The 18,484-nt window shown below is 44.8% G+C and overlaps 1 protein-coding gene across 8 annotated transcripts in view; it reads left to right on the plus strand.

Annotated features, from left to right (window-relative positions):
• Positions 1-3,621: 3,621 nt before the first annotated feature.
• The window catches only part of SPTAN1 (spectrin alpha, non-erythrocytic 1), a 95,190-nt gene continuing 80,327 nt past the window's right edge, over positions 3,622-18,484 (plus strand). For 7 of the 8 annotated variants that reach the window (XM_060251307.1, XM_060251311.1, XM_060251308.1 and 4 more), the window contains exons 1-3: positions 8,809-8,854; positions 14,959-15,198; positions 15,327-15,452. In XM_060251307.1, the coding sequence (XP_060107290.1) occupies positions 8,822-8,854; positions 14,959-15,198; positions 15,327-15,452 (399 nt within the window). In that variant the 5' untranslated portion in view covers positions 8,809-8,821. Of the gene's footprint in view, positions 3,782-8,808; positions 8,855-14,958; positions 15,199-15,326; positions 15,453-18,484 lie in introns of those variants that run through there. The other variant, XM_060251309.1, reaches the window with a different exon arrangement.

The following is an 18,484-nucleotide window of genomic DNA, read 5'->3' on the forward strand; positions in this document are numbered from 1 at the left end:
AAAATGGATAAAAAGAAGTCCTTCACCCAAAGGGTGATTAACATGTGGAATTCTCTGCCACAGGAGGTGGCGGCGGCTACAAGCATAGCCAACGTTAAGGGGATTGGATAAAAATATGGAGCAGAGGTCCATCAGTGGCTATTAGCCACAGTGTGTGTATGTGTGTACACACACATATATTGGCCACTGTGTGGCACAGAGTGTTGGACTGGATGGGCCATTGGCCTGATCCAACATGGCTTTTCTTATGTTCTTATGTCCCAAATCTGGTGACTCCAGCTAGTGCAGAATGCTGCAGCCAAGTTGTTAATGGGAGTTCCTTTACGGGAGCACATTTGGCCTGTGCTGAAAGCGCTGCACTGGCTACCAATAGTGTACCGGATTTGCTTCAAGGTGCTGGTTATCACCTTTAAAACCCTATATGAGCAGGGTCCTGCATACCTTAGGGACCGCCTTTCCTCATATATGCCCCAGCAAGCACTTCGGTCCGGAACCCAAAACCGGTTGATGGTCCCCAGCATCAAAGAAGCTAGGCTTGCGTCAACAAGAGCCAGGGCCTTTTCCATCGCTGCTCCTAGCTGGTGGAATGAGTTGCCAGAGGAGGTGAGGGCCCTGCGAGAGCTCACACAGTTCCGCAGAGCCTGCAAAACGGCACTCTTCCACCATGCTTTTTCATAATCACATCTACAGCCCAGAAACACCACCAGTGGCTTGTCTGGGACCTCCAGAAGTTTAAAAATCGACCGGTCTGATTACCACCACTAATATCTTCTTGTCTGAATACATCGAATTAGCACCAGATGTTTTAAATGTTTTAACATTTTTATATTTAATGTTTGTATTTACTGTTAAACGGTTGGGCATGCCGTTGCTGACCTTCGTGTTGTCAGCCGCCCTGAGCCTTCCTTGGCGGGGAGGGCGGGAGATAAATTAAATAAATAATAAGTAAACAAATAAATAAATAAAAAGCTGACGCAACAAGGCTGCTGGAACAATAGAAGCCTACTGACAGCAATGTAGCTTGTCACTGGGTGCATTCACATGACACTAAATAATGCATTTTGCAACTGGATTTTTTGCTGTTCTTACATAGGAAAAATCGAGTTGCAAAATGCATTATTGAGTGTAGTGTGTGAATGCGCCCACTGTGTTCCTCAGCTGAATGTAAAAAAAAAAAAAGTATGCTCGAAATGAAAAAATTAGGTGGACTACAACTACGAAATACATGTCCTTTTGTGATTCTCCTAGGTTTACAAAAACACCAATTGCCAGAGGACTTTATTACCTTTTATGGCTATCCAGACCAAATGGCCAAGCCACACACCGGTTTACCATGCGATCAGTCTGCATACTTGATCAACAAACTGCTTGTATTTCAGCCCACAATACCTGAACCCCTCGTCTGATGAAGTGTGCTTAGAGAGCACACGAAAGCTGACGTTCTGAATAAAACTTGGTTGGTCTTAAAGGTGCCACTTGACTCCTGCTTTGTTCAACTACTTGAGACCAACACGGCTCCCCACTTGGATCTGTCTTGACCTCTGCTTCAAAACATGGAGGGGGAGGGGGAACATTCTTCGGAGGAAGTTAGTTTTGGTACCATTGCAAAGACAATCTTGTAGTGCAAGGGTCTGCAACATGATGCTCGGTGAAACCTTTTCGAGAGCCTGCCAAGCCTTTCTAGAAAGTGGACGGGGCCAAGTGGGGCTTTTGCCTGGCAAGACTTCTGATTGGCTGTGCAGATTTTTAAAAATGTTACTTTGGCAGCAGCTGCCACCACAGTGCAGATAGCTTCACTGTGTGCTTGATGGTAAGCTCTGAGATGGCCGTTTTGTGGCTAGGGTTGCCAGCCTCCAGGTAGGGCCTGGAGATCTCGCGCGTTTACAATTGATCAGCTGGCAAGAGATCAGCTCCCCTGCAGAAAATGGCTGCTTGGAAGGGTGGACTCTATGGCATTGGACCATGCTGATGCCCTCCCCCTCTCCCGGATCCACCCCCAAAGTCTCCAGGTATTTTCCAACCCAGACTCAGCAACCCTACAGCTGACTGCTGCCTTCAGCAGCCATTTTGCAGCTGTTCCCCACTACGCTATGTCAGAATTCCAAAATATACAGTCAAAGGTGAGAGAAGGTGTCTGGAGCAGGCGTATATTTATTTTATTTGGAGGTGAATTACATCAGGAAGCCTGTGCATATGCTGGCAGTGAAGAAAACAAGAAGGGCTGCACCAGCAGGCAGAAAAACATACAAGAGGGGGGGAGGTTTTAGTTCTTGTGGATCGCTACGTGTTTTGCAGTTTGTTTCATTTTCCAAAGCTATTCACTTTCCAAGCAATGTCAAAAAAGATCCCCTGACACAAATGAAACATGCAGAGATCCACAAGAACTAAAATCCCCCCCCCCATCTTGCACCTGTTTTTCTACATTTTTCCTGCCTATGTTGGCAGCCGTACACCACCTGATCCTCCAAGTTCCAAGTTGGTCTGAAGTAGTAGAACAAAATAGGAGCCGATTGCACCTTTAAGACCAACTTAGTTTTATTCAGAAGGTAAGCTTTCGCGTGCATGCACACTTCTTTATTCCTCGTCTGAAGAAGTGTGCATGCAGACGAAAGCTTACGTTCAGAATAAAACTAAGTTGGTCTTAAAGGTGCAATCGATTTCTATTTTGTTCTGATCCTTCATATGTCTACTTGGTGTTGAAGGAGAAAGGATGGGACCTGGGTTTCAGATCTCCCTGCCATAAAGGTCCCTGGGTGCGTGCTAGGGTTGCCAGCCTCCAGGTGGGGCCTGGAGATCTGCTTTTACGACTGATTTCTAGCTGGTGGACATCAGCTTCCCTGGAGAAAATGGCTGCTTTGAAGGGTGGTGTTGTACCATGCTGAGACCCCTCCTCTCCCCAAACCCCTCTCTGGGAGCTACCCACACATAGGGTTGCCAGGTGTGGGTTGGAAAATACCTGGAGACTGGGAGTAGGGTGAGTATGGTCCAATGCTATGGAGTCTAGCCTTCCAAGCAGCCATTTTCTCCAGGGGAGCGGATCTCCGCCAGCTGGAGATCAGTTGTAAAAGCGGGAGATCTCCAGGCCCTACCTGGAGGCTGGCAACCCTACCTTGATGGTGGCCGTAAGAATAAAAGCGAGGCAGCAGAGAGAACCATATTGCTGTCTCCAACAGCTTGCCTGAAGGGCGGTCTTATCAATGTGAATATAGTTCCATGGGCCCTGTGCCTAAACAATACCTAGGATCTATGGCACCCTGAACTGGAAATTCAGCTCCATCCGCATGTGGAGAACCAGCAGAAAGAGATTCGCACCTGGAATCGTAAAGAAGAAAGACATTCGCATCTGGAATCGTACAGATGTGCCAAAAAAAAGAGAGCCTTTTCTCCCTTCGCCATCCCTCGGCTGACTTCGGAATCATTCGGCCTCCCTCGGCTATTGCTCCCTTTCGGCTTTTTCCGCCGTCTTTCGGAGGGAAGGGAAAGCCGCAGCCACAGGAGCCAATGAAACGGGATCGTCTGTGGTTGGACGAGGCCGCAATCCTTCTCTTACCACACCCCCCCTCCAATCTCCCGCCTTCGTTTCGCTTCGGCTTTTCCCGTCTCCCGAGCCGCCGCCGTTGGGTTCTGCGGCGGTGACGTCACCACCGCCACCTTTATAAATAAGGGGCGTTGGCGCGAGGGCCGGGCAGTCGGTGTCTGAAAGGGTGAGGTGCTCTTGTTAGTGCGGAGGAGCGAAGGTCGTGTGATTGGGAGCCGAAGGGGGCCCTTCGTAACAGACCCGGTGAGGAGGGAAGGGCGGGCGGTAGGATGCGAACTGACGGAGAGACCGGAAGGAGGGCTTGATGGCAGAGCGCCCTCGAATGGGTGTGTGTGTGAGGGAGGGGGGTCTTTTTAGGCCGCAGAGGTAGGGGCGCGAAGGGACCGCATTGGTGAGGCGAGCGCGAAGGTGGGGCTTAAATAACGCCCCCTCGAGGCGCCAGTCAGTAATGCACCTTCTGTGCCTGGACAGGTAAATGATGGCGACCATCCTGGGCTGCTTACAGGGTCGCTTTACTGACAGCGTTCAGTAGGACGGCGCTGTGGACTGATTGGGGTGGACATCTCTGCTAGCTGCAGATGTATATATTATTAAAGATTGCTCCATAGCAGTGGTCACCATACAGTTATTTATTGCCCCTGGATTCCCTTTTGCTCCTAACCGCCACCAGTGAGACGAGGGAAGGGAAAATCAGACGTTCCTCCATCATTTATTGATCCAGTTCACAGCCCTCTTTCCTCCCCACCCATCCCCCTTTCAGTTGTTCTCAGGGCAGGCAGCAACCAAACTGCCTTCCTTCCTGCCTGGAAAGCTGAGAATCCTCTTTTCGAGGATTTTTAAAATAATCCTTGTAATTTTAATGTGCACATTGTTTTGCAGGAGACTAGTTAGTAAACTCGGAGAAGTCGTTTAAGAGATGGAGTAAAGATCATGCAGTGTGGCTTTTTTGGAGGAAATTGCATAAAATTGGGTTGCTTGGCCACAGTCTTTTGCATACTTACTTGGAAGGAAGACACATTGAACATTAATGAGACCAGTTCCTGATACACATAGGATCGAGACTGCAAGTTTGAATGTGCACTAATTTGGGAGTAAGCCTCTTTGAGTAAAGTCAGACTTGCTTCTGACTAAATCGGGTGGGGAGTAGTGACTCTCCAGATGTTTTTTGCCTGCAACTCCCATCAGCCCCAGCCATTGGCCATGCTGGCTGGGGCTGATGGGAGTTGTAGGCAAGAAAACATCTGGAGAGCCACTGTTAACCCACCCCTGGACTAAATGTACCTAGGTCCAAGCTGCCTTTGTGTTAGTTGCTCTTCTGTCCAGACATGATAGATGGGCGTGGAAACTTGTATACATTTGTTTAGATTTACTATTAAATAGTACCGAGACTGTGTTGAATTTTTAAAAGCACAAGAAGCAGGGAAATTTGTCCCCCTCCCCCCATTGCTGACTTGGATATGTGAATTCATTTTTGTCCATTTTTTTATTTTATTAGATTTCTAATTCGCCCTTCCTTGCACAACAAGGAACAGAGCGGAGCACAACAAATTAAAACGATAGTCAGATTATTAAAAACAACTTCATATGAAGCTAAAATCAGATGGGACTTAGGCACTGACCACAGAGTATCCATAGGTGAGGTTGTGCAGCTGGTATGCAGTGTAATGAGCAGTGAGATGGTGGGGGGGGGGGAGGAGAGTTGGCAGAGGCCAGACTAGATGGAGTGGTGGTTGTTATTCACATGGGCAACTGTTCAAGTAGAGCTTTATTTATTGGCTTCATTTGTATCCCATCTTTCTCCTAAGAGGGAGCTCCAAGCAGCTTACATCATTTTCCTTTCCACCATTTCATTCCCACAACAGCCCCCTGAAATAGGTAAGGCTAAGAGTGTGTGCCTGGCCCAAGGTCACCCAGCGAGCTTCCGTGGCAGAGTGCAGATTCTAACCTGGGTTTCCCAGATCCTTGTCTGACACTCGTAACTACTATGTAATCCTGGCCAAATAACAACCTCCACATAAGACAAAAAGAATATGCACTTTGATCATGACTCAGATTACCTGGAAAGATCTTATGCCAAGTGCCTAAAACAGTTGCTGCTGAGGGTTTTGAAACATTTTTCAGCCTTGCTTGGACCACCCAGTGAGTTGTTCTCCCCTGCTCCCTGGTAACAAGGTTAATTCTGCCTCCCTCAGGGTTCCCACTGGGAATCTTTCTAAGTATCTGTCTTTATTACCTGTTTGTCCTTGCTGACAAATTTATAGGGAAGCAGTGTGGCAAGTGCTTTTTAAAAAATATTAAATGCACGGAAGTGCCAGGGGAAGGTTTGAGGGTAGCTATCATACTGTATTTTCTCTTGTCTTTCTTTTTACAAAGAATGCATGAACAAACAGTAGCTGTTGTGCCGCGTAATTCCAGATAGCTAGCTGTGTTAGTCTGTGGCAGCAAAATAAAACAGGAGACCTGCTGCACCTTAAAGACTTGTCAGAATTTATTCTGGTTGAGAGTCATGATGTATGCGATGCAGTGAGCTCTGACTCCTGAAAGCTTGTGGAAGAATACATTGTCTCTAAGGTGCTGCTGGACTCCTGTTTTATTTTGCTGCATGCATTTAAATATGGTGGTTCTAAGCTGTATTAGTGACCATGAGTACAAAAGAGGGGGAGGTAGTTATTCTAGGAATAAGCTGTGGCACTGAGCGCTTGCCCTGTTGCTAATGTGGCCACCTGCCATTGATAACTGGTCAACGGCATGTTCGCTGGCACACTGCTCCACATTTTAAATATATATAAAACACATCGTTAACTGCAGCATCTCCATTCCAAATCCCAGTTCACTAAGCTTGACTGTATAAGAGGGTGGGGGTGGCTGTTGTGACATTGCTTTCCTGCTTGATGAAGTGGTTGTTCTTTCCGCCCTTGGAAGAGATGTAGGAGTCGACATTGTATTGGTGGGGGGGGGGGAGGAAGAGAAGGGGAGGCTCCACCCAGCATAGCAGCTGCAGGAATTTCATTCAGAGCCTTTGGGAGTGACTTTGGTATCCTTGACAAATACACGCTGACAGCCAAGCTCTCTGCTCCTTCAAGAAAAGGGCCAGGGAAGATGGCTCCTCTGTTCTGAAGCAGGCTTGGGTCCCGTCCCACTTGGTTGGAAATGGGGGAACTAGACAGGGAAGAATTCCGCAGTAATGGCTTCCCTGAACGTTCACATTCTCAGCCTTGTCCAGGGTTAGTCAATAACAGCAGAACAGGAACACATGAGATTTTGCTATGGTTTCTAAGTATAAGAGTTTTCCAGTTAAACTAGATTAGCTGTGCACAGTAAATCAGGTAACTAGCACAATGAGTGGTGTGAGCAGTTTCTCTTGTCTTAGCAAGAAAGGAGGAGAGAATGTTGCATTTTTCTAAAATTCAAAAAATGGAAGAGCACTAACAGTCCCTAAAAACAATGGAATCGTTTTCCAGCCATATGACTTGGCTATGTTTCAACAGACCTTTTGGCTCAAAATGCCAGGTTGTTATCTCTTTTCAAAACTTTTGTCCCTTTTTCTGGGCCTCTGCCTAATCACAGTGCATTTTCTGTGCATTGAAAATAGTTATTAAGCCTGATAATTTCTTTCCTATTGTCAGCTTATATACACAATATAATAGGTTAGAGGTTTATCATTATTTTTAATTATGTTCATCCTTCTTGTGACAGTGAAGGATGTTTTACCACTGTGGTGACTTAGATTCTGCAGTTGTATCTGATTCATTTTTATGCTTAGTGAAATATTTGTTATGTGTGGTGGAGTAATTACTTCATTCTCTGCTGATTTTATTCTTTCAACCTGGATAACAATTGAGCTGTTTCTAATGGCTCTGCATAGGGTGGGGGTTTGGGGGGGGGGGGTTGGTGTGATCATTTGGAGTTAAAGATTTAGACAGACAGAAGATAGTACTGGGAGCTTTCTGATTTCTTACTACAGGGTATGCAGTACATTTCAGAGATATATTATTCATTGGGGTGAAGTAAAAGATTCTAGACTGTTCTTGCTTATTTTGAAAATACTCCTTGAGGAAAATGTTATATTCTTTTAATTTGAAATTTTTAGAGAGGGCTGGGAAATTAGCTGCCCTCTAAAATTGCATTGATTTTATAGCTTAGTAGGGTAGAAATTATCAAGTGGCTGGGGGTGGGGGGGTTCTGCAGCATTGGCAAGAAGCCACAAATGAATTCAGCTGTGGAGTGAGAGGGAAACGGGGCATGTGAAAATTCAGCAGCGTCTCCCTCCTGTCTGTCACAGTGGAATTGAAATTATTGAGGTCCATAACCATGAAATTAATAAAAGTGTGTCACTTGAGGATTGCTAAGGATTTCATTTCTCTTGTGAAACTGACCGTGTTCAAAAAAGGCTATTGAAATGAGGCCTTGTGTTTGTCTGGCCTCTTAGGAGGTTGTGTTCCATTGTTCCATTTTGCTGTGTGTCGCTTAGGAGTAGTTTGGTGGGCTTTTGAGCTGGGACCTTTTCCTCTTCTAACAGCCGTGATGCTCTTTTTGCCTTGTCACTAGTATCTGGAGCCATAGCAGGGTGGAGCAGACTGCGGATGGGGCATGAGAGATGGCCGAATGCAGTTCAGTGCCAGGCTCCTGTTGGTTGGCCGGAGATCAAGCGGCGCGACATACTCCTCCCCCACCCCGGTCTCTCCATAATAAATAATTTATAATGTATTAAGCCATGTCACTGCAAATGTGGATTTCTTTGAGGAAGGAGGTAGAAGAGAGAGACATGGTGTTTTTAAACGTGAAGCACCATGGTGTGTGGCTGTCAGATGTGGTGAATTCTTATGAGACCTATATCTGACATCCTCATTATCCCGCTCTCCAAACAACCATTGCCACACGGATATTTTTCCACCTTCTGCCTATCTAGGTGTGTAGCAGCTACGCAAGAGGCCCTTTTGAAAGGGGTTTGCATCTCAAACGCTCAAATCCTTTTTGAGTTTCGTTAAACCAGAATGCGGTGAGGCTGAACTTGGAAGAGTAGCCACAGGGAGCTTGTTCACATGTTAATTTCTCGTCGTGCTTTCTTTAGGATGCTGGGCTGCTTTAATTTTGAATGAAGAAGAAATGTGTGGCAGTTTACCTGAATGGCCGTGAAATATTTCTTTTTCAAGTAGGGGGTTGGGGGAGATTGTTGGCCATATTTGTGTGTTTGTTAAAAGTTGCACCTGATTGAATCTGTGCATAGCCCATAAGACATGATCACAGTGTACTCCTCCCTTTTAGAGTCTGCATTCTTCCATCATGTTGTCATCGTTTCGCAAAATCAGAGTCCAGGTATTTTACAATATGCATGTAATAATAAAGCCATTTTTTTTCCTGTTTGCATTTCCTCCCCCTTTTGGCAGTGATAACATTGGCACTGAATCTGTTTAAAGCTGTATGCGCGTGCGTTATTACCTAAAGCGAAAAAGTAACCCAAAATCAGGCAAGTCATTATGGCTTTCTGATGGCAGGATTGCGGGGGAGGGGGGGGGGTCTAAATATTTTGAGTTTCAAATCATAACACCTTTCCCAGTGCATGGTGTGTGATGAGCGTGCTTTTCTGACCAGTTATTAGGACTTTTAAAGTAGCATGATGTTTTTGTGTGAGATGCTGTTGGAGTGGGTTGCCTTTTCCAAGTGGACTGGCCTTTTAGAACTGTGGGCTGATGCAGTCTACCAGCATATTGCAGCATATTTGGTACAGGACTCATTTTGATGATAATCTGCCGGAGTGCTTCTGTGCCAATTATTACATTGGACTGCAGTTTTGTTGCATTATTGTCTCTGCTGTACTGGAGGTGACGTTTTCTCCTGTTTGTTTCGCTTTAATGAAATTAAGTAGGTCACAGAATACAGAATTTATGTCAAGAGAGAGAATGTAAAACCTCTCTAATTCCAAGATAAAGTAAGCTGCTCTCCGAGTGGTACAAAATGATGATAGCAAGATAATGCCAAGAAGAATAGGGTTGGAAATTCAGAGATTACTTGCACTGTGGTTTTTTAATGCCACACATTCCAAGATAATTGATTTTTCTCAGAAACTGTGGTATAAAATGCAGTCCCTGCTAGTTTGTGCATGGCCCTGATCGATACGGAACGGAAGAGTATTAAAAAGCTGTACATGATCAAGGGTATCGTCAAATATTTCTGTTACATCTTGCATTAAAAAGTACTAATTTCCCATGGCTTGCAGAGATTCTCTTTTATTCCATCCCATGCGAAAAAACACAGCAAAGTCATTATGCAAGCCATCAGATGAAGATGATTGCCATAATCTGGTTGTTGAATTAAGGGTACACATTCAAGGCGATTGGTCAGCTCCTTTGTTGTCATGATTTCCTGTGGCCAGAGAACAGGAACAGTCCTTCCTCCTGGGCAAACTGGCATTTTGCATCTCTGGTCAGCCTCTGTTTAAAATTGCCACAATAGTGCAGTGTTTAAAGGTCATGTCTGAAAGTAACAGAAGTGAAGTCTGCTTTCTGTTTGCGTACTGCAGAAGGTTTCCAAGGCAGGCTGACCTTCCTTTCTTGTTGAAGCTACATGCGGCATCCAAACAGATGTTCCATTCTTAGCTGAGATATTGCTTTTTGAGTTCTAGGGAGAACTTCTAAAAAGGCATAACCCAAAGCTTAGAAAGGGTATTAAGTGACTCCAGGTAAATCTGGAACTGGAATTTAGGGATTGCTGTGGGTTTTGGAATTGCTGCATTAGTTCCGCAGACAAAATCTTTTTCAAAGCCCTGAAAATCACTTAGCCCTATCTCTCCCCCTTCCTTAAAAACCCAATTCTGGCAAGTTATTAACATAGAACCACAAGAATTAATTTCGGTCTTTTGGAGATTTTAGATGGTTTACTGCTTTTAAAAAATATCTTGACATGAGGAGAAACATCTGCAGTTCTGGGCTGTTTAGGAATGGAAGATTTATTAAGGAGTTGTCTGCCTGCGGTGTGTTTTATTTTTAAATTTGCAAAAATGCTTATTACAGCAGGTGGCTTTAAAATACAGGGATCCTGGGTTGGGGGAAGGGCAGAGCTCATCTCCATTTGTTCTTCTTAAACAGTTGGTTTTCTTCTTACAATGGTACACAGTGGTGCACTGAACTTGTCTTCAGTTGCTTACGAGCACAAGTAACCAACCCTAAGAATTTTGTGCTACAGTGTGGGCAACCAAATGTGTTAAGCACCAGAATACATAATGGTAGGAATGAAGAGATTGAACAAGGACCCCTTAACCTATGACACTTTTCCCACACAAGGAAGGACAAGTATGTACCCCAGTCTGTGCAGAGAGTGTGTATGTGTCTGTTTTGCAGCAGATATGTTTGCTTTCCAGCTTGCATCCACACCTCAAAACAGATGCTGCTGTGTTATTTGCCATTGACAGCATGCAGGTTTTTCCCTTCACCACAACGGTTGCTGCTGTGTAGGAGAAACCTAAATGTAGAACAGCAGTCTGGCATGAAAATGTCTTGGCTTGGGCAGCATTTTAGTGCTGTTTCAATTGTCTTCTCTGCAGCAGGTTTTCCTTTGTGAATCATGTTGCTGATATCCTGACCAACCATTGCATTGCAGCGTCTAAAAATACCCACCAGTTGACATTCCCAGTAAGATGCCGAGCATTCCGTTTGTTAGTTATTGTTTCTGTGGGACTGTTTCAGAAAACTGCAGTGGAGTCCTTACTCTCCATTGGTTCCCCCTCCACACATATACCTTTGCTGTTGTTGCACTGAAACCACCAATAGTAGCCGTAACTTTAAAGTGTAAGGGAGATGGAGACCATTTAATGCTTTTTTGCTTTTGCTCACCCTGGTAGTACCCATTTCACAGGATTTTAACTTTAATTCTGGAGGCCAGTGCACCATTTCCAAGGTGATTGTGGCACTGCAGGAGATCTGGTTTCTTCATTATTTTCCCCTGACACTTCGAGCTGTCCTCGGAGCTCTGGCTCCTAGAAGAAAGCAACTCAATTAATTCAGCTTTCCTCCTCAGTCTGGAACTTTCTATGTAATGTTTGACCTTATCAGCACAGTGCAGATTGAGACAGGCGGGGCTGGTCTCTGTACTGCACCCGGCTGGGCAGCCAGCAGTAATGTGTGGAATGCGATGATGACATCTTTGCGCACAGGGCCGAGAACAACGCCTGTTATTCCGTGTTGAGCTCTGAGCCTTTCTGAATTTAAAACGTTTTACATGTGAATATCACAAGTTCCTTTTGATCTGTTTGTTCTGCTCAGAGGCAAGCCTTGCTGCAGTGGTCTGGCCGTACGGAAACAGGTTGCCAAATGGCTCTCGCGTGAAAACGGCAGGGGCCTCTGTGGTTCCTAGGTGGAAACTTTGGATGCACACTGTGTTGCTTTGCAGCATCAGCACTAGCCGGCCGTCTGTGCTTGCATCTCCCCAGCCAGGGCCGATCGCATTTTGGCAGAACGCAGGCTTGCTGACGTCAGCCTCCCCCCCCCCCCACACACACAGGAAAGAGCAGTCCATTATTCCTGGACCCAGGCGCTTCTTTTCCGATTGACTTGCTCCATTTACAAAGAGAGCCTTTCGTTTCTGTCAATTCTGCTGAAAGGGCAAACTGAGTTGCGTGATCAGAATAGCAAGGGTGGAGAGGGGGGGTTGGTTGGTTAACTCTGTGAATCCTAAAATGCATTTGGGCCAAAAGTAGAATATGGATTTCTCAAGCAGCTGAACCCCGGGGAATAATGGTGGGTTCTGTAAAGGCAACACAAAGGAAGAAGCAAAATGTCTCCCTGTGCTATAGAAACAGGACTGGAAACAGAAAGGAGGTGGGGGGAAGGCAGGCGCAGGTGGAAAACCGCCTCCTGCCTTGCCAGCGCAGCTTTCCAAAGATTCTGTTGCCGGCACTTAGCATTTCATTTGTAGTAATTAGTCACTTCATTTCATTTTATTCGATTTATATCCCGCCCTTCCCACCGAGGCGGCTCAGGGCGTTTAGCATGTCATCACTGCTTTTGTGGGAGAGTTGTTGCTAAACTGGTTTGTCAGTGCGGCTAATCTGGTCTTGAACTGGTGTAGCTGGACGGCCTCTCTTTAAAAATATTGACGTCAGTCCGCCTCAGGGCCGCCGCATGACTGTGAGGATGCTGGAAGCCGACAGAGGCTTCTTTGCATCCTGGCTTTGTCTGGGAAGTTAGCATTCTGAAAATACTCAGTTATGATTTAATAAATGAAGCTTCCAGGTTTCAGCAACCTCATCACCCCCCCCCCCATCCCTTCCTAAAATACCGCAATGCAGTTGGGGGGGCCTCAGAGTTCACAAGAATAACTACTGCTGCTGAAACGGCTGCCCTTCAGCATAGTGCAGAGGTGGCAAACAGTAGCTCTCCAGATGTTTTTGCCTACAATTCCCATCAGCTACAGCCATTGGCCATGCTGGCTGGGGCTGATGGGAGTTGTAGGCAAAAAAACATCTGGAGAAGCTATCGTTGGCCACCCCTGGCATAGTGGGATTGTGTTAGGAGAAAGCTCTGGAATGTGTAAATTTACCCCCGTGTGTCATGTGTTCTTGTCCAGCACCACCGCCCTTTTCAGAGGCCTGGATTCTAACAGGAAAGATAAGGCTGTGCACCAAATATTTCCCTACCTTGGGGAGTTATTTTTTAAAAAAAGAAAATTGCATACAGATGTGTTTCCAGGGTGTGTTTTTTTTCTGGCGGGGTAGCATGCAGCTGAGAAGAGATTAAATAACAGCGGCTCATTTTATAAATTCTGAAAGCAGCTGTCGGTCTTTTTATTTAAAAAAAAATACCAAAGTTTTATTTGCCAGTACTGACATTCTGTTGGCTTTTAAGTGGCCGGGAGAGGAGTGTCAGATGTCATGGCCTAATGGCCATTCCACACATGGCATGACAAGAAGCCCAGATTTGCCACTGAATACACATGGTGAAATGAAGATACAGCCCTTCCAGGCCCCTACGAATACGCCTGTTTGTGGTTCCAAGCCTGTGTTTATCTCATTCGCAAATTTTGTTATTGCTGTTTATTAATTATAATTTGTTTTTAAACATTCTTATAATGCAACCAGTGTAACCAAACTTGTTTGAAATGCATCCATCTGTTATGGCTGAAACGTCTTCCAGATACAGTTTTTAGAAGTGCAGAGTAATTGATATTTCTTGCTCTGAGCACTACTCCGGAATGGTTTGGATCTGTGTTCTTTGAATAGCCACCTCCTCAGACTTCTTTTTGAAAATTTGAGGGATCTGATTAGTCATTTGTGGTATGGCAAGGGGTCTTATATTTAAAAAGGGAAAGGAAAAATACACTGGGGACATCTCTTTAAATCCTAACCTTTGTGACATTTGTCTAATTCTTCACCCAAAGGGTGATTAACATGTGGAATTCACTGCCACAGGAGGTGGTGGTGGCTACAAGCATAGCCAGCTTCAAGAGGGGGTTAGATAAAAATATGGAGCAGAGGTCCATCAGTGGCTGTTAGCCACAGTGTGTATATATATATATGTGTGTGTGTGTGTGTGTGTATAATTTTTTTTTGCCACTGTGTGACACAGTGTTGGACTGGATGGGCCATTGGCCTGATCCAACATGGCTTCTTTTATGTTCTTAATTAAGTCAATTATGTTATGTCTTATCATCATTGATATAAGTGGACTCTATAGACAGGCATCTGTAGTTCTTTGGGGAAGAGTAAATAAAAATTTTTCACAGCCTTTTTGGAGCTTGAGGAGGCAGCAGTTAATTTATAGAATTTTAGGCATGAGACCAGGGTTAAAATTGCGATGTGCAGCTGGCAAAGACTGATTGATTGTGGGCAAGAAGAACATAAGGAAGAGAGCTCTGCAGTAAACCTAGCATCATAAGTTTTGCAGGTGAAGCTATGACCTTTGATTTAACTGAAGGATGAGGAGAATCCAGAAGACTAAGTTGTAAACATGCCTGTTGCAGAAATCCCGATGGTTTTAGTCAAACTGCCTTTCTCACTTCGTTTGCCTAGGAGTACAGCCATTGTCATTTGGGAAACAGTGTGTGCTTGACTCTGCTATGGTGTAATTTTGAACAAATGAAAAGCTTTCTGGTGCCTCACTGTTTCAATAAAAAGGGTGGGGCAGTCTTTCTCTGCTGACTTTCAGAAATCGCCTTCAGTGGCAATTTGCGGGCTCCCATAGGACTGCAGCAGCATAAGCCAATCTGTAAATGGCTCTCAGTTTCCTTTGCTATCTTCTTCCGCTGTCTGTTGAAGTGCCGTTGTTTTTAACCTGCATCCAGACTTATAAGACCCAAGTTACTCCTTCCTTGTGTTCTGGCATTTTAACATAAGGGAACGCGTGTCGTTTCCTCACTTGGATTTCCTTTCTGCCAGTGCTGGCTGCGTATCATGTCAAAAGAACTAATTGACATCTCTTGTCTTTTAGAAAATGGATCCCACTGGAGTAAAAGTGCTGGAAACAGCAGAAGACATTCAAGAGAGGCGTCAGCAGGTTCTGGACCGCTACCACCGGTTCAAGGAGCTGTCCACCTTGAGGCGCCAAAAGCTGGAAGATTCCTACAGGTTCCAGTTTTTCCAGCGGGATGCGGATGAGCTGGAAAAATGGATCCAAGAGAAACTCCAGATCGCATCAGATGAGAATTACAAAGACCCAACCAACCTGCAGGTAGGGGCCACCTTCAGATTGCAGGTGCTGGGCACAGGCAGATAGTTGACCCGGTGATGCACTTGAAAGAGCTTAAATATCTAGGAGGGAATGACGTAGGTGACATGCGTGGCTCTTTCTCCTTTCAGGGGAAGCTACAGAAACACCAGGCCTTTGAAGCGGAAGTTCAGGCCAACGCTGGAGCCATCGTTAAATTGGATGAGACTGGTAACCTGATGATTAATGAAGGACATTTTTCTTCTGAAACCATACGAGTGAGTGTTGAAGAACTATACTTCTTGCAGGGTTTGACATGACCCTTCCAGGACAGGCTGCTTGTTAGTAGGTCCCCTACAAATGGCATTGTGGTGGGGAAGCAGTGTTAAGTGCTATGTTATGGACCTCACAGTAGCAGTGCTGTTCCAGATCCCCAGCCAGTTTGCCTTGTAATCTTCTGAAAGGGGAGGTGGCAACTGAGCAGCAGTTTTATGAATGGCGTGGAGGAGGAGGATGATTTCACTTCCAGTGCTGGGGATGATTTCACTTCCAGGTCAGGTCCCTTTTAGCAATTGGCTTGAAAACCACTGATCTCAGAGCTGTGGCTAGAATTCCCCTTTGCCCCAGTTGAAGAGGTTGTATGAGCATCCTTTCAGCATCTGTGCCTTTGGACAACAAGGGTCTAGCTTTTGCCAGTAACTCTTCCCCATTATGTGGATCCCACACCTCCATACCCTGAAGTTTGAGTTTGAGCACCTTAAGGGTGGAAAAAACCTTAGATATTTAATTTTTTTGTCAAGATTGGAGTTTCTGGAGTTAAATGAATTGGGGGGGGGCTGTTGCCCTTTCTTACCTTTTCTGTTTCTTAACAGTACTACATTTAACAGATAGTTTTGATGTCTAGCAATTCTTGGAATGTGGTAGGAGACCAGTTTTAAAAGTTAGTTCTCAAGGCTGCACTCTGTTGCTAAAGAGCGTTAAGAGCCAGTTTGGTGTAGTGGTTAAGTGTGCGGACTCTTATCTGGGAGAACCGGGTTTGATTCCCCACTCCTCCACTTGCACCTGCTAGCATGGCCTTGGGTCAGCCATAGCTCTGGCAAAGGTTGTCCTTGAAAGGGCAGCTGCTGTGAGAGCCCTCTCCAGCCCCACCCACCTCACAGGGTGTCTGTTGTGGGGGAGGAAGGTAAAGGAGATTGTGAGCCGCTCTGAGACTCTTCGGAGTGGAGAGCGGGATATAAATCCAATTTCTTCATCTACCTCACAGGGTGTCTGTTGTGGGGGAGGAAGGTAAAGGAGCTTGTGAGCCACTCTGAGACTCTTCGGAGTGGAGGGCGGGATATAAATCCAATATCATCTTCATCTTCTTCTAAATGCTAGAACTGATACAGCACTTCAGGATCAACACTGGTTGTATTAACTTATAGACTTCCAGCACTCCATTATAAATTAAATTCAAGTATGTAATATAAATATATATATATGGTAGAACAAGCATTCATTGTTGTTGCCAGGCAGAGCTTAGGAAAGTGCTGCAAGGTCGTTATGATCTTGTCATTATAGAAGGGGGGGGAGATTTGCTTTCCAGAGACGAGCAATCTAAGGCTATAATTCAGAAACGGCTTGCATTAGAGAAGGCCATAGTTATGTTCCCAAGAACGGTATGCCTGCAGAGCCACTCCCTAAATAAACAGCTTTGTGGAACGCAGCCCAATTTTTCTAAAAATGTGCTAACTTGGGGCTCTGCTCTTGGATATTGGCTCTGATAATGTGTTCTGTTTGCAATGGTAACCCGTGTGTCAATGGTTCAGTCTTTCACGCCGTACAGGACCGCACAGCGTCCAATAGTAACCACTATCCAAGTTGGGTCGCACATACGAGTAGGTGGATTATTGGCTGTGTGGGTGCTGCTTTTTTCTTTGTTTCCTTTGAACGCCTCTGTCCTTTCCTTCCCTTGATTTGATGCTTGAGAGTGGAACTGCATGTTGCAGGAAGCAACACAGGGCATCCTAATTCTAATGGAGTTCTCTCCATCCATGATGTGTACTAGAATGTATCGATGTCTCGTTGCTGTCTTGTGAATTTCTCAACTCCTGCTCGGTGCTTCTGGCTGCTGCCAGTGGGTGCAGGGAAATACACGTGATGATGTCAGCACAATGGGTGACTTTTACTGCACATTACTGAGTGGGAAACTTGATGCTGGGATGCCATTTTTGGCAGCAGCCTCATTGTTCTTGTAACACGTAGGTCTGCCCTGTGATTGTTATAATCTCCAGCGGTGTGAGCTGTTTCCTTTCCCTTTTAAAAAGTCACAGCTGAATTGATGATGCTTTTCATATGATTTGATAGGGTATGCTTTTCATAAGGTTTCCACCATTCCACTCGGCTTGACTTTCCAGTTATCTTTATTGATGATGACAACACAGTGAATGCTGGGTGGAGCAGACCTTGCCCTGTTTTTCAAGTGTGTGCTTGACATCTTTCTTTTTTAATTTTAAGATTTCCTCTTTAAGTGTTAGCAGCTGTTCTAGATTCTTCCAGTAATTTTTCCCAGACTGTGTTTGACAATCATTGTAACATTTTAGTAATTTAGCCATTAAATAAACATCATCTTTTCTACCCGTTAAAGGTTTATGTATAACTTGACACAAGTAAACTGAGTCCAAAGAGTGTATTTTTAAATCTGCTTGTATTACAACATCCTACAAAGTTCATATTATACTATGTTATGAATCTCAGGTTTTGTAGAGTAATTTGTGTGAATTGATTTTGGAGGAAAAATTGGTTAGAAGAAAGGAGCCATAAGGATTATATGAGAGACAGCTGATGCAGAGGACTGGCATTTGGATACATGAGATTCTTGTTAAAAATCCTTGTTTGCTGATCAGTGTTGTAGAGGAATCTTATAGAAGACAGAGGGTGACTTGTCCCTGTGAGCAGCACTTACCCCTTTTGAAGACTAATGCTATTGGGAGACTGTGTAATGTTACCGCAGTTTTCAGGTGACTTCTTTTAACTTACTGCATTGACCTGGACTGACAGTCTCTAACAAATTCCAGAAAGGCAGTTATCTTAGTCTCTTTCAACAAACAAAAAGAAAGAAAGCCTTATGGCATCTTAAAGGCTAATAGATTTATTATGGCTTGAATGGACTAGTAACATGTTTTGCCCACAGTTGGTAGGGGTGTGTATACATTTTACATATATCGTACATACAGAGAGATAGAGAAAGACCATATAGGGCAGAAAGACGATGAAATGTGTTACGGTATAGGATATAGCTACATAAAGCTTTAATCTATAAAAACAAATT

Source organism: Heteronotia binoei, chromosome 12, assembly GCF_032191835.1.
Source record: "Heteronotia binoei isolate CCM8104 ecotype False Entrance Well chromosome 12, APGP_CSIRO_Hbin_v1, whole genome shotgun sequence".
Lineage (NCBI taxonomy): Eukaryota > Metazoa > Chordata > Lepidosauria > Squamata > Gekkonidae > Heteronotia > Heteronotia binoei.